This window comes from Lycium barbarum, chromosome 10, assembly GCF_019175385.1.
Source record: "Lycium barbarum isolate Lr01 chromosome 10, ASM1917538v2, whole genome shotgun sequence".
NCBI lineage: Eukaryota > Viridiplantae > Streptophyta > Magnoliopsida > Solanales > Solanaceae > Lycium > Lycium barbarum.
Window position 1 is genome coordinate 13,956,957 of NC_083346.1, and position 13,727 is coordinate 13,970,683.

Consider the following 13,727-nt stretch of genomic DNA (forward strand, 5'->3'; position numbering starts at 1 on the left):
AGATATTAAATGCCTGTTTCCTTAACTGCAAAAATCATTCATTGTCCGGTTGATAATTAATGTTTATCTGACTACTCTCTCAACCTAGAAATGATATCTGCTCAACGTTACCCGAATTAGGAATCACACTACTGATTGCAGGGGCGTAAACTTTAGTTTCTCTAATTTCCACTTACTATACACCTATTAGTAGCTTCTTCTTTTTTTTTTTTTTTAACCTATTAGTAGCTTAGACCCCAAAACAACTCATAGTTTGTGGATGCTAAATTCCACTAGTTTATACAATAAGCACTGAAAGTGTTGGACAAGATCGAAACGTAATAAATGGAATATAGTGCACGGTTTTTTCCTTCGAGAATAACCATACCATATGTCTTCAGCGCAAAGGCTGTTGCTGCGAGCCATATTACAGTTCAAGAAACAAAATGAAAGTGAGTACAAGGATTCTATAATGTCTAACAGTGAGTTTGCATCTTCTAACCATTCTTCTTCACACCAAAAGTGGAATAAAAGCTCATCTTAGTTTTCTTAATAGAGACTGCTACTTTCTTCAAAACGTCTCACATTCCTTTCCTTCCATATAGACCGCATATAGTGCAAGATTTGACGAACAAAAGTAAAGCAGTAAATGATCTTGTATGGTGTGTCATTGAACGTAACAATTACAGTTGATGCGTTCAAGCAGCCAAATATAAATTAAGAATTGAAAGATAGCTCAGTAGAGAGCGTACATTAAAGAGAAGGGAGATAGAGAGAGTTTCAGTCCAACTAGAGTTAGCAGTAGTTGATTCAGTCATTCAGAGTCTGGCCTATGCCTGTTTGAGCAGCCTCAGTTAATCATGTCTTTCTTTGATAAGTGGGCTAAAAACCAAAGTGAATCTGAAACAGAGGCATCGAACAGCCCCATTAAATTTTATTTGCCGCCAAGAGAAACATGTATAACAGTTTTATCTTACAAGGAATGACCAATACAAGTGTCAAGAGTGAGTCCTAATACAGCAAAACAGCCAAAACTGGGTTGAAGAAGATCGAAGATGAGGAAGAGAACCTATCCTACTATGTACATTCAAGAAGCATTCATGTATCCTACGTATAGTGATGATAACAAAAATGGATGTCCAGAAGTAACATTGTACATTTGTTCTAACGTCAGCCTTTGGTTGTTGAACCGATTGCTGACTGCTTCATTTTCTGCTTTACTTTCCAAAAAAATCATAAAGCTTTCAGTTGCACTGTTGCACTTGTAGCAATAAGCAGCATGATTCCTTCAGGGATACTGATAGAATAACTCACTCTCCAAGTATCTGAAATTTTGCCATAAAGTAGTTTGATGGATCTGACTTTGACACAAACCATGTACTCCTTATCCAGTAACTAAATAAGATTGACCTGTTTGAAACAACCTACCTGAAATGTCAAAGAATATCAACAGATGGGTCAGACGAACCATGAAGATGGACCGTGTCAAATATTTAGCGGGAAATGGTCAAAGTAATTTTTGCCAGTCAGAAGATAAATATATGAACTACTTTGAGAAACAAAAGAGAGATGCATTACTTGTGCAGTTTCAAAAGAAGATAGGCATACGACAAACCTATGTGGGCATGACAGAAAGCATACCACATTGCCTAAGATTTCAATGATCTTAGCTCCTTTCATTTAATTACTTAGTTTTTATCCTTACCTCTTCAATTACCTAGATTCAGCACACAGTAACAGTAGGAAATGCACATCACGTTGTACCAAATTTTAGCATAAATATGTTCAATCAGGTAAAACAAGCTACATACATAGTTACCCCAAGAAACACTATATGAAGCTTCCTCCCGACCCCCCCCCCCCCCCCCCAAAAAAAAAAAACCCAAAATCCCCCAAACACAATGGGAAATAAAGAATAAATGCGGAAACCATGCGCACAAAAATAGAAGGATTCCTGATTATGGGAGAAGAGTGCAACAACACAAAAAATGGAAGGAACTTGATCAAAAGAAAGAATCATACCTTTAGACTTGTATATTGCTAATGAGCACTTCCCAAGTGGGGTCCGACCAAGGCATCCAACTTGACCAACCAAAATGCAACTGCAGATGAAGTTTGGGGCATGCTTGAAAAGCTTGCAATAATTTCTTCTGGGTCATAATTTGATCCCAAAGTATGACCAGAGTCACAAAACCAGTCCTCGTTGATCGCAGTGACAAAATCAGCAAGAACCTACAATGTATTTCAAAATAAAAGTTCCCTTATGTGAGACCGATTATTAGGTCAAATTTCTACTAAAATAATGTCACACACAATATAGATCTAGCAGCAGTTGGAAAGGTTTTATTATAGACTCTACGGATCTATGCTTATTTTTGAGCTCTCCAAAATGCAACTCCTGAGAAATGGAGACCAATTATCAAAAAGATACTGAAGGATGGGCAGCATTTGTCACCTGTAAAATCTCTGATAAAGTTGAGGCCCTGCGCAGTCTTTTGATCCAAAGATTGTGGGAAGATCTTCGCCAAGCACCAATTAGGGCATCATCAGGCATTACTGACTGCAAAATTATGAATGATAAATACGCATATCAGATTGTTAATTGCAAAAACATAAGTTGGATCAATAATTGCACAGTACTTCATAGAACAAATAACTTTAAGACTATAAAGGTGCATATCAAGTACTTTTATGTCTATCTCCAATCTCATCTCAGCTATATGAAGCTTGTCTTGCTTTTTCTTTTTTCAATCAGTGGCATCCAGGCCTGCTTGCACATACCTCAATTAATCCTCTTCCACTGGACAAATAGTTGATCCTACAGGTTGCCAAGGTAATCCTGCTTACCAAGGCTGGAGGGATGGACTCACACCAAGTGTTATAATTGGGATTCAAATCTGAGATTTTGAGGTCATTATTCCCATGCTTCAACCACCACGCCATCCCCAAGAAGGACCTTATCTTGTTTTGGATTTAAGTATTCAAAAACTTCCCAAATTGCAGTAAGCAAGACATGGAAACTAGTTCATCTAGCTTCTATGTGGACAATTTGGATAGGAAGAAATACGACCTTTTGAGGGGTGGAAGAAACTTCTGTACAAATCCTTTTCTTGTAATATTTTTTGATAAACTTGTTTCTTGAAAATTCTTCGTGCACCCATGAAGTCCATTCAGTATAAGATGAGTTGACATTAGTTGTAGAGCACTATATCTTATTGTAGGTTCTCTATCTTTTGTATACCACGCTACAGTGTTATCTATCCCATCAGAGCAATATAATCGTAATTTTACCCAAAAGATATAAGAAAGGAATTCATGTCACTTCTCAAAGCACAATCCACTTTCCATGCCATCTGTGATTTTATTTCTAGCACCCTAACAAACTAAACTGCCATCATGTGTTTTTAAGCATCGTTGCAGCATCAAGCAATGGATGAACTGAACTTCATGTTAGCAACCTCATCATATACACGATATAAGTTACAAGGATGTGCAGGATAATGAGAGATGCCAAAAAAAAAAGGATTTAAAGTCCTTATCAAGAAAATAAAAAGGGATTTAAACTTTTAAGCAGTTGAGAATGTGATGTTGTGTTGCAAATTTTGGCAACTGATGTTTAGACTAGCGTAGAACAGTCTATGCAAGCACCTGATAGAAACATGTCACTACTAAACTACAGGTGTGCAATAATTAGTCTCAAGAACATGAAGCACTGCAAGGATGTTTTTGACATAAAACAAGACATGCATACCACTCAAAATGACACAAGTTATTCGATAAAAGGTTCTGTTTATATAGGGCACTTTATATTCTTAAACACTTTTAAAATGATTATCAAAATTAAGACATACAACACTAGCTGTAAACGCATTAGAATGAGTGTTCACCTCAATTGCATATATTGCAGCTTTAAGTGACTGCAATTCTGATGGGAGAATTTTATGCTTTGTGCAGTTATCAGGGTCTAGGTTCTGCCTACAAGTTGCAGTATGAATGGCATATCTTTCTTCAAGATCAAAATCAAGCTCGAACGTGGTGTGGCAAATCTTACAGTGCTTCTCATCCCTCCAATATAGATCATGACACTGTTCACACCTTGCAAGTGAATCAAGATAAGACCTTTTCCCACGTTTCACAGCGGCAAGATTACAATAGAATGATTTCCACATCCATGAGTCAAAAGCTTGAGCAATATTCCATTTGTCTTGCTGACGTTCTCCTTTCCGCCCTGCAGGCACCTTCGAACCAGTAGAACCATTGTGCACTTCAACAAGGCCTAAGTTGTCCACATCAGAAATTGCAGATGATGAACTATCTTCCCTAGAAAAAGTCCTTCCACATTGAGGTGATTGCCTATCTCCTGAATCATTCAGCATATTTGACATTGCTCGGCATAGGAAGGTTTCCCGTTTTTCTAGAGATGCAACTAAGAGAGCCTCTCGTGTACCTCTACGGTCCAAGGCAGCCAACAAAGAGCATAAAGACTGCAACCAGATAAAATACACAGGAAAAAGTTCATTTCTTGGAAGTTGTTGCATGCTACAAATATAAGAAATAGAAGTACCAAAATGATACTAAAGTACCTCTTCAGTATCAATCACCTCCCAGTGACCATCTTCAGAAGATTCAAAATAAATCCTCCTGTGCCCAGGATCGAGTTCATTGCAAGGGCCCAAGAAAATCCAGTATCTATTGTACCTACGGTCAGAGCCGAGGAAGATAGACTGCATAGGATGCAAATCATCCCCAGCTTCCAGTTCTTTGGTATTCTTTGCAGTGCTAGGTGACTTATTTCTCTTACAGATTTTTGACATTGACACTGAAGAATCAACAGGCTGAAGCTCCAATGACCCTGTTGGATCTTGATTACTAAGATATCCACTATGACTTTGTGTTTGCCCAGCCAAGTAGGATGATTTTGCTGATGACCTCTTTATTTTTCCACCTGATGCATGATGAATCGTTGCAGGAGCACATTCTACAGTGGATGGCATCGGATCCTGCAGACAGAACTTGTCTTAAAATGCAGAAAAAGAAGCTGATCTGACATACAAATGCACTTCTTTATCTTCATATGTCAGTGCCACTAGGAATGGTGGTACTCATACAATATAGCAACATCTTGTTTTTATCAGTACTCAGAATATAGCAATATCTGAAAAGTGCAGTGATAACCAACAAAGAGACAAACAGGTACAGCCTATTAACTGAAAAAAATGTTGCACGGACTCTCCAAAAATGTTGTCGCACCCATATCAGATCCTCCAAAAACCACACGTCTCCGTTTTGAAGAGGCCGAACAACATAGCTAGGAATATATAATTTTCCGCAGTATGAAAGGGCAGCCTTACAAATTAGTTAGCATGCTCGGCAGTCAGTAAAATGAATATAATGTGTTAAAACGAAAATTTTAGAACAGTAAAAAGAGACATGCAGATTGGAAGGCAGAAGAGTTTGAGGGCATGATAACCTAGAGGAAAGAGTTCCTTTTAAGGACCTAATGGACTCATTGAATTTTGTACCTTTTCAGCGATGCTGGATGCAGCAGTAAGAAGATCAACCAATGCCGCCAAGGCATTCAGCTTCTCTCCAATGCCAAGATCTGAATATTCACCTTCCATCAGCCCCAACAGCCATGCTTCTCCTGAGTAGCTTTCATCAATTTCAGTATTTACAATTGATAAACTGTTCCTATTTTCTAACTGATATCTCCGTCCAGATTCAGCTGGAACTAATTCACGGGATTCACAATCAGAATAATCTCTGATGTATCCACTAATAACCTCTGCGTCATCTCCTTCGGAATCTGAGAAAGAAATTTCAGATTCCTGTGAAGAAGGATTAATACGTAGACGGTACCCTGAAGATGAAATCTTTTCGAACAGTGTAATGTCACTAGAAAGGGTTGAGCTTATTAAATCTTCTAGCTGAATGGTTGTTGCTGCCAGATTCAACTCAACAATCTTCAAAACAAAAAGAAAAGATTCATTGACCAAAGTATTTGATGATGTAGAGGCAGTGATAAATTACAGTAATACTAATAGTAAGGACCGGAATTCACATCCACTTACAGATTGAAGTTTAGCCAGCTCATGCACTTTCATTCCATCAGTTCCTTTAATTAGCAGAATGCTAAAAAGTTCACCCTTCAGTGTACCCCGGGCTAACCCATACTTAGCCATCAAACTAACTTCCTAAGAAACAAGAAAACGAAAGAAAATGAGATTCACGGAGTAACATCATTAAAAGACCCTTCAGTGTACCACGGGCTACCGAATACTAGTACTAGTTTACTACAATCTGCATATGCAATAAGAGAAAGGTAAAAGAAGGATAATATGAGGAGTTTCAACATACTAGCACCCACATAGAAGCATCTTGTTGGAAAGCAATTCTTGTTTACAATAAAGGGAAAATGGGAAGCGAAACCTTTTTTCAAAAAAGAATAGTACATTTGAAAAACTTTCTAATTATCACCATTTCTCACCTCCCCCTTCAGGATTGGAAAAAGTAATTGTTCCCCCTCAGTTACACCCAATTCCATGTTGACTAAGTAATTAATTGCTAGACAAACAGGCTAAATCAGTGTCATTACACCTAATTACATCCAAATCCAATTCCAAGATGTCCTTCCAAACAAGCCTTAAGATGTATCTGTAGGGTGAATTCTGGAGAGAGTTGAATTAGATAAGTGTTACAGTACTTGTCCACTTCACTAATCAGTGAAGAAGACTCAAATTCCCAACAAATTATTTCTTCCAATGAAATATGACCACTCACAGAACAAAAGGCCTTTAAATATCCAGCAACAAAAACATTAGAATATAACTTATAGCCACTGACATATCAAAGATGCAAGAATACGTATAAATCAGTAGCCAGAAACTGCAGTACCTTGCTGAGAGCCTCCCCAGATACTCTACCGCGTTTGGACCCAAAACCAGCAGCAACCAGAACTTGCCGTAGTATCTCTGTCCATGTTAAGGCATTGAGTGAACTAATCCAGAGTTTCAGACTAAATTCTTCATGTTCAATCTGTCAAAATAAGATGAATGTTTCCTCTTTTAGAATAGCAAACTTTAATGGGCAAGAAGATTTTAAAGAAAAACAGTAACAAAGGAAAGTTTATCTGCAGAATAGACGAGCATATAAATAATCAAACAGCATATTATCCTCTCAAGGGAAAGAGACTAGCAACCAATTACATCCCTTCATACCAAGAGTCAATCATCTCACGACACTAGTGTTACCATTGTGAATGTGGAAGAAAAGCATCCATAGAATGCTAGAGGAAGGGAGCATGTAGAACATGCCAACATTGTTAGCTGACACAACATAGAAGCAGATAACCTACTTTAATATGCTGAAAATAACCCTCAGGGGTTGGCCTGGTGGTAATTGGCTTGAGCCTTGGGGTTTGCTCCCTTTCAAGGTCTCAAGTTCGAAACCCACTGGGTGCAAACAATTTCTGAGGGCCATCGGACTGGGGTAAAACCCTGAATTACCCGTGGTGCACTTGCGGGAAACTCCTTGCCGAGGGCCTGTGCACCCCCGGGATTAGTCGGGGCTCAAAGAGACCCGGACACCCGGTGCTTAATCAAAAAAAAAATATGCTGAAAATACCACTTTTGATGATAGAATTTTGGGACGTCCAGGGGTTTGTGGCACTAGGTGATTATTATAGGACTTTTCTGTACTCAACTCTCCATAGAAAATATTAGGACTTTTCTGGTACTCAATTATACAAGCCAAACTTGGTATTCAGTGTTTTCCGATAAGCACATTGCAGTAGTAGGCTAGTTATTCAGTGTTTTCCGATAAGCACATTGCAGTAGTAGGCTAGTAGGATACTTTGGAAAAGCAAAGGCTACTCGTATATGTGATCCTCCTAGTTAACACAAGGAAATAAGACCCATATCAAACTCTGAGAATTCTCTATAACTCTGTTCTTCTTCGTTCCAACAAAAAAGATGTATCCTTTTAGCAAGGATTTCTTTCTTCTTTCTTCTAATTCTAGTATGCTCCAGGATATTTTGTACAAACTTACAGGGTTAGGGATGTTCATCAGGGAATAACTCAGCACAAATTGTGGGATGACTGATGACAAGGTCAAGTTCTCTTTTGTTGCATTTCCGCATAATTTAGATTCCTTCCCCTTTCATTTCCTGAAGCATCATTGTTTCTCTCCCTTCTCTTCTCTTTCTTAAATTGTCCTACCATTGTAATGGAACCTCCTTTGTAGCAAAGTAACAATAATGAAATAAATTAGACCTAGCCGAGTAGCAAAAACATAAAAATCGCAGTACATAAATTGTCTCGCATCCGCTTCTTAAAGACTCAAACCTATGCTAAAATATGCAAAAGCCCATTGAAGTGACAATGGATCTGAATGCATTTAGACTCACTGAGTGAACCAATCCCAAGAAATTGCAACTTTTGCTTGCTTGATGAATGAATCCACTATCAAGCTGAATTTCAACATCTGCCAGAAGAAGCCTGAGAAGGGCCAAATGCACTTGTCCAAGGAGCAAGGAATCCTGAACAACAAGAAACAAATCAAAATTGGAAACTGATCGAGATCTAATCACCATCTTTAAAAGCAGCTATCAGGTCTCAAAAGAGAATGATCGAGAGTAACTAGTACAGCTGAACTTACTTTTTCATGAAATGCTTGTGCAAACTCATCAACTGTGAAGGAACAGATATCAATTCTTGCAGCATAAGTACAAAGAAAGTGGAAGATCTGCAAAACAAACTGCATATTAGCCATATGTTTTTTAATATAAGAAAACGAAATAGGAAAAAAAGTGAGTGTATGTTAAGAAACCCATCTAAATGCAAAATGCTTCACCATTTTTACAGATCATCTTTGTGCAAATTTATTGAAAACAAAAGCCATAGAACACTACATCCTCTTAACAAACAGAACGTTAACAGTAAGGTATACCACTAACCATGACAATCCAATATCATGTTTTCTATTTGTATTAGCACCATCAGACTCAGGCACTCAGCAAAGAATATTATTTCCCAAGTACCTTGAAAAGTTTCTTGACAAGCTCTGGAGAGGAATCCCATGGTCGCATATAGAGAGGCAGCTTCATTATTACTGAATCTGGAGGAAACTTTGGCAGTAAACCTAAAGCATTAAAGGCATTTTGTTAGACATAAATCGTAAATCTGTATACTTCAAGCCAAATAGATGATTGGTGTATCGTGTAATATAACTTGGTCATCTACGACTAGCAATTAGACCGTATAAGTAAGGTTAAGAGAAGAAAAAGAAAAAACAGCTAACAAAACAGAGAAATAGAGGATAGAACAAACAGGAAGCAATTAACTAACATTTGCAAGACGATAGAAAAAAATAGGGGATCTTATAAAACCTTTGCAAAGTGAACAGCCACGAAGTCCATTGCCCGCGAAGTGTGTACAGCATGTCAATGAGTTAGGTCCTGCCTCCAACTCCATTAACTCAAGTTCCTCATCATCCGCTAGTGACCCCTGCTGAGTAAACTCTTCTTGGTATTTTCTTTTTTTGATAGGTAACCCTTCTTGGCACTTCCTCCTTTCCAGCGCAAGTTCACATTTTTCCTTACGAGGTGGCTTCTGCTTTTCGATCCTTTTATTCACTGCCTACAATTATGAAATGCCAAACTAAAATCACTCCAGCCACTAAATATCAAATAAACACTTCAACCACTAATAGTAGTAGCTTTTCAACATTAGCCAGAATTTTACCTTTCTGCATTTCACGCCAACCTTTTTCTTATCCTGCAATTTCTTTTCTATTTTTCTCTGCAGACAGAAGATCAGCTAGCAATTACCAACCTTCGCAAAGAATCAGAAAGGGAACTTGGTAGACATACATGTACTACAAATTGCTACGTAATATCAAAGGCATGGGATGAGGCTCAACCAAAATAGACTGTCGCTGCAGCAACTTCTTCTTTCTCTCTTTAGCACTCTCTCCAAAATCAACACCAGTGGGGATGTCTCCGGCGTGAGGATTTGTTGCCCGCCAAACTGTCATCAAACCCTTCCCGGTACCGTGCTTTCTAACAGGAGCACTCTTCTCAGTCATTAATCCTTTCCCAGTGCCGTATTTTTTCACCGAAGTGCCTTTTGTTATTAGACCTTTCCCAGTACCATGCTTTTTCACAGGAGGGGTACTTTCACATGAAGCTCGGCAATGCGTGGTGGCAGGCGCAGAGACCTGGTGAGGAAAAAAGTAAAATACAAAGAGAAAATATTAATAAACTGAAAAGAACTAAGTGTTGATAATGAGCAATTAGAGATTGTGAAGATTTTTCCCGGAACCTATCTTGCGTACCTTTCTCCTCTTAATTGCTGCTTGGTTTTCTTCTCTAGCATGACTAGAAATTCTGGAACCTGATTGTGGAAGAACAAGATTTAGCACAGCAAGCATACAGAAGGAAGTAACGACGTTAACCAGCCATAGAAACAAACAAAAGAGGAAGATGTAATAGCATTCTTTGACATTTCACTTTTCAATAATGACAAGTGGCTATAATCTAATCCTTCCTACTCTATTTATTACGACTAGAATCATCTTTTCATGTATAGACTTCAAGATTTGATTCCTTTTATCCCTCTTCTATCTATGTGCATAGCAAGGCTAGCCATTCAAGAGAATCAATTGCCTAGCAATGTCATCTATCAGCAACATTTTGAATATTTGAGTCAAATGCTCAAAGGCTGATATATATTGAGGAGCAGCCCCACTTCTCTTTTGTCCGGGCTTTTTTTTTTCTTCGGATCTTCGGATATATCAAAGATCATTTTATTTATTTCTTTTACATATATGAATAAATCAAAATATCGTTTATTGATAACACGCCAAGGCACCATCCTCCATAGCTTCTTTTTCTTCTTTTCAGCTGCCCCTTAGCTCCATCCTGATATAATTTTCACTACTGTCCTAGACCAACCCTTTGGATATTGAAGGTTGTAAACTAGCAGGGCCCAAAGTTCCAACGCAACCAAAAAACAATACCTCATGCTTTTGCCACATGCAAGACGGACTCACCACTATAATCCTCTCTTCTTAAGATTGTTTACCATTAGTATAGCTCCCCAAGCGGCACACCAGACAAAAGAATACAGAGAACCTACTGTGGATATACAGTAGGGTATACATCACCTACCTGACAAACTTCATTGTGTCTATTCATTTCTACAGTGTGTGTGTATAAAAATCTATACTAAGTCTGAACCCATAGTCAAAAGCAGGGGTGGAGCTAGGGGGCACAAAGGGGTTAAAAAAATTACACTGTATATATTAAATAATTTTTTATGTATATATAGAAGAAGTTGAATTCTCAAGGCTTCAACGTGTGTTTACTTTTTTATATTTTAAATCCCCTTAGTGAAAATCCTACTGGTCAAAAGAAGTTGTAGTGCCAGTGGTAATGCGAACCCACAGACTCAATTGCCTATAACACAGACTTCATTCACGTCCCTAACCATAGAGCATCACTTCTAACCAGAACTAGAAATGGAACACGACCATATACAGAACTATCACCTACACAATCAACCCAAAACCACTTTGCTTTCCCAAAATTCGAGAATTTTTTAAAAATATACAGTCCATCGTAAAATATTACGCCACGTAGCCCAATATACAATATTATACAACATTATACCTGAGGGGAAAGCATTACACATAATGTATCAACCTTATACAAAAGTATATAATAGTACTCCCTTTGTCCTAATTTATGTTGCACAGTACCGATTTCGAGAGTCAAACCTGTTTAGTTAGAATGTGAATTTGGACATGGAATCTTGAAGTTTTTAGAAAAAAAAATTACATATTCGGAAACTAAGTAAAAAGTACTCTAAGTCACAATAATTTACAATTCAAAATATTTAAACTGACATATGAAAAAAGTACAGGTCAAAGAAAAAATTGTTTGAATCTCGAAACCCGAAAGATGCCACATAAATTGGGACGGAAGGGTTTTTTGATCAAGAAGAATTTACAGTACAAGAATGTAGTCAAGCTAGAAGTGGCTGGTATCATACCATAAGTATTCATCAACCAAAATTAATCTAATCTTTGTCAAATTTAAATATTGGCAACAGGGAAAAAGAGGGAAATCTACAATGATCGACGGAGGGGGGTTATATAGGTGCTTGTACACAAATATGGGCTATAATCGCGTAACAAACTCAAAATATAGGCTACATGGAGTAAATATTTTCTCCCGGTAGACATAGAGCGTAATTTTCCCAAAATTCACTCAAAATATGAAATGGAAGAAAATTTACCTTTGTTACTTATCTGAACTATCACCATCTACGTATTATAAAACACACCTCAACTAATAATTGAGGTATGTTAGTAATTGAGGTGTAAAACTCGCGAAAAAACGATAATTCATGTGTGTGTTTTTGACAATAAATGTAATTCATTGAAGAAAATTTACCTTTGTTACTGGGAGTAAAAGGATTTTGAGGAAGAGAATCAAATTCAGCACCAAGTATAGGACCATCCTTTCTGAAAATTTTAGTCAAAATATAATCAGGTGAATATAAACCCTCTTGTAACCTTAGTCTATAATCATCTTCATTCAAAAACTGTTGTTGTTGCTGCTTCTTTTTTTTACTATTCTTCTTCTTCTTTTTACTTTTACTACTGCAATTCACTGTTTTCTCAATTTGGCTAGAATTCTGATTTTGCTTCTTCTTTGCTGCCATACTTGTTTATTTTTAAGCTTAATTAGTAGCCATTAATGAACAAGTGGAGATAAGACCATGTTTGGACAGTTTTTTTTTTGTGAAAATGGAAGATGGAGAAGATGATGGCCAGGGGTTTAACAAATGTAGGGTTTTGGGTTTAATTGTGAGGATATTTTTTATTTCCATTCATTTTTTCTTTTTATTTACGAAATTGCCATTACTATGTCATTTTACCATAATGCCCTTGGCATATTTTACTATTATTTCTTTTTCCAGATAAAAAAGAGTTATTTACATTCCTTACGAAAAATAATAATGATAATTTGACTAAAATATTCCTAATTAAATAGTTATTGTGTATTGGATTTGATGTTTAACACTTAATATTAAGTATAAATCTGAAAAAATAATGTTACTTGTTTTTTATTCTGAAAGTGGACACTCTTTTTTAATCAAAAATAAAAACTAAGTAGACACTATTTTTTAACGGGAGGAGTATGTAAATCACTGATTTCTCAATTTCTCTACTCTTAGTAGAATTCTGATTTTGCTTCTTTTTTGGTAGCTAATTAATGAAGAGGTAGAGATAAGACCATGTTTGGAAGAAAGCTTATGCCGGAGATCCCGCAACCAGAAGACTCCCTTTTTCAGGGTCTCTCACCCGTTCAGGGTACACAACGATTATTATTATTTATTTTTTTAAGAGAAAATGGAAGATGGAGAAGATGACAAGGGGTTTAACAACTGTAGGGTTTGGGGTTTAATGGCTTTGGGATATTTTTCTATTTTCACTTTTTTAGATGTTTCATTTTTTTTAATTTTCTGATTCCATAATTAAAATATGGGTTAGCAATGAACCACATTTTGGCGGAATCGGTTTGACACGTCACTCCGGTTTGAGGAGAACATGAAATATAACGCTAAGGTGTATGTATGTTAAGAAAATAATAAAAATGGTCCCTTACGTTTGGGTAAGTTCAAATTAGTCCCCTTAAATGCATTTTTGAGCAGTTTAAGTTATAAATTTGTCAAAAAGAACC

General features: G+C 37.1%; 1 protein-coding gene across 1 annotated transcript; it reads right to left on the reverse strand.

Moving 5' to 3' along the window:
* Positions 1-874: 874 nt before the first annotated feature.
* Positions 875-12,843, reverse strand: LOC132612589 (homeobox-DDT domain protein RLT3). The gene is made up of 16 exons (XM_060326670.1): positions 12,435-12,843; positions 10,313-10,371; positions 9,899-10,195; positions 9,721-9,777; positions 9,366-9,615; positions 9,018-9,118; positions 8,636-8,722; positions 8,385-8,516; positions 6,874-7,014; positions 6,051-6,173; positions 5,502-5,942; positions 4,563-4,979; positions 3,867-4,463; positions 2,435-2,539; positions 2,002-2,211; positions 875-1,407 (listed from the first exon to the last, which is right to left on the reverse strand). Exons 1-15 carry the CDS (start codon positions 12,703-12,705, stop codon positions 2,020-2,022), a joined length of 3,270 nt encoding a protein of 1,089 aa, XP_060182653.1. The 5' UTR covers positions 12,706-12,843; the 3' UTR covers positions 875-1,407; positions 2,002-2,019.
* Between the last annotated feature and the right edge of the window lie 884 nt (positions 12,844-13,727).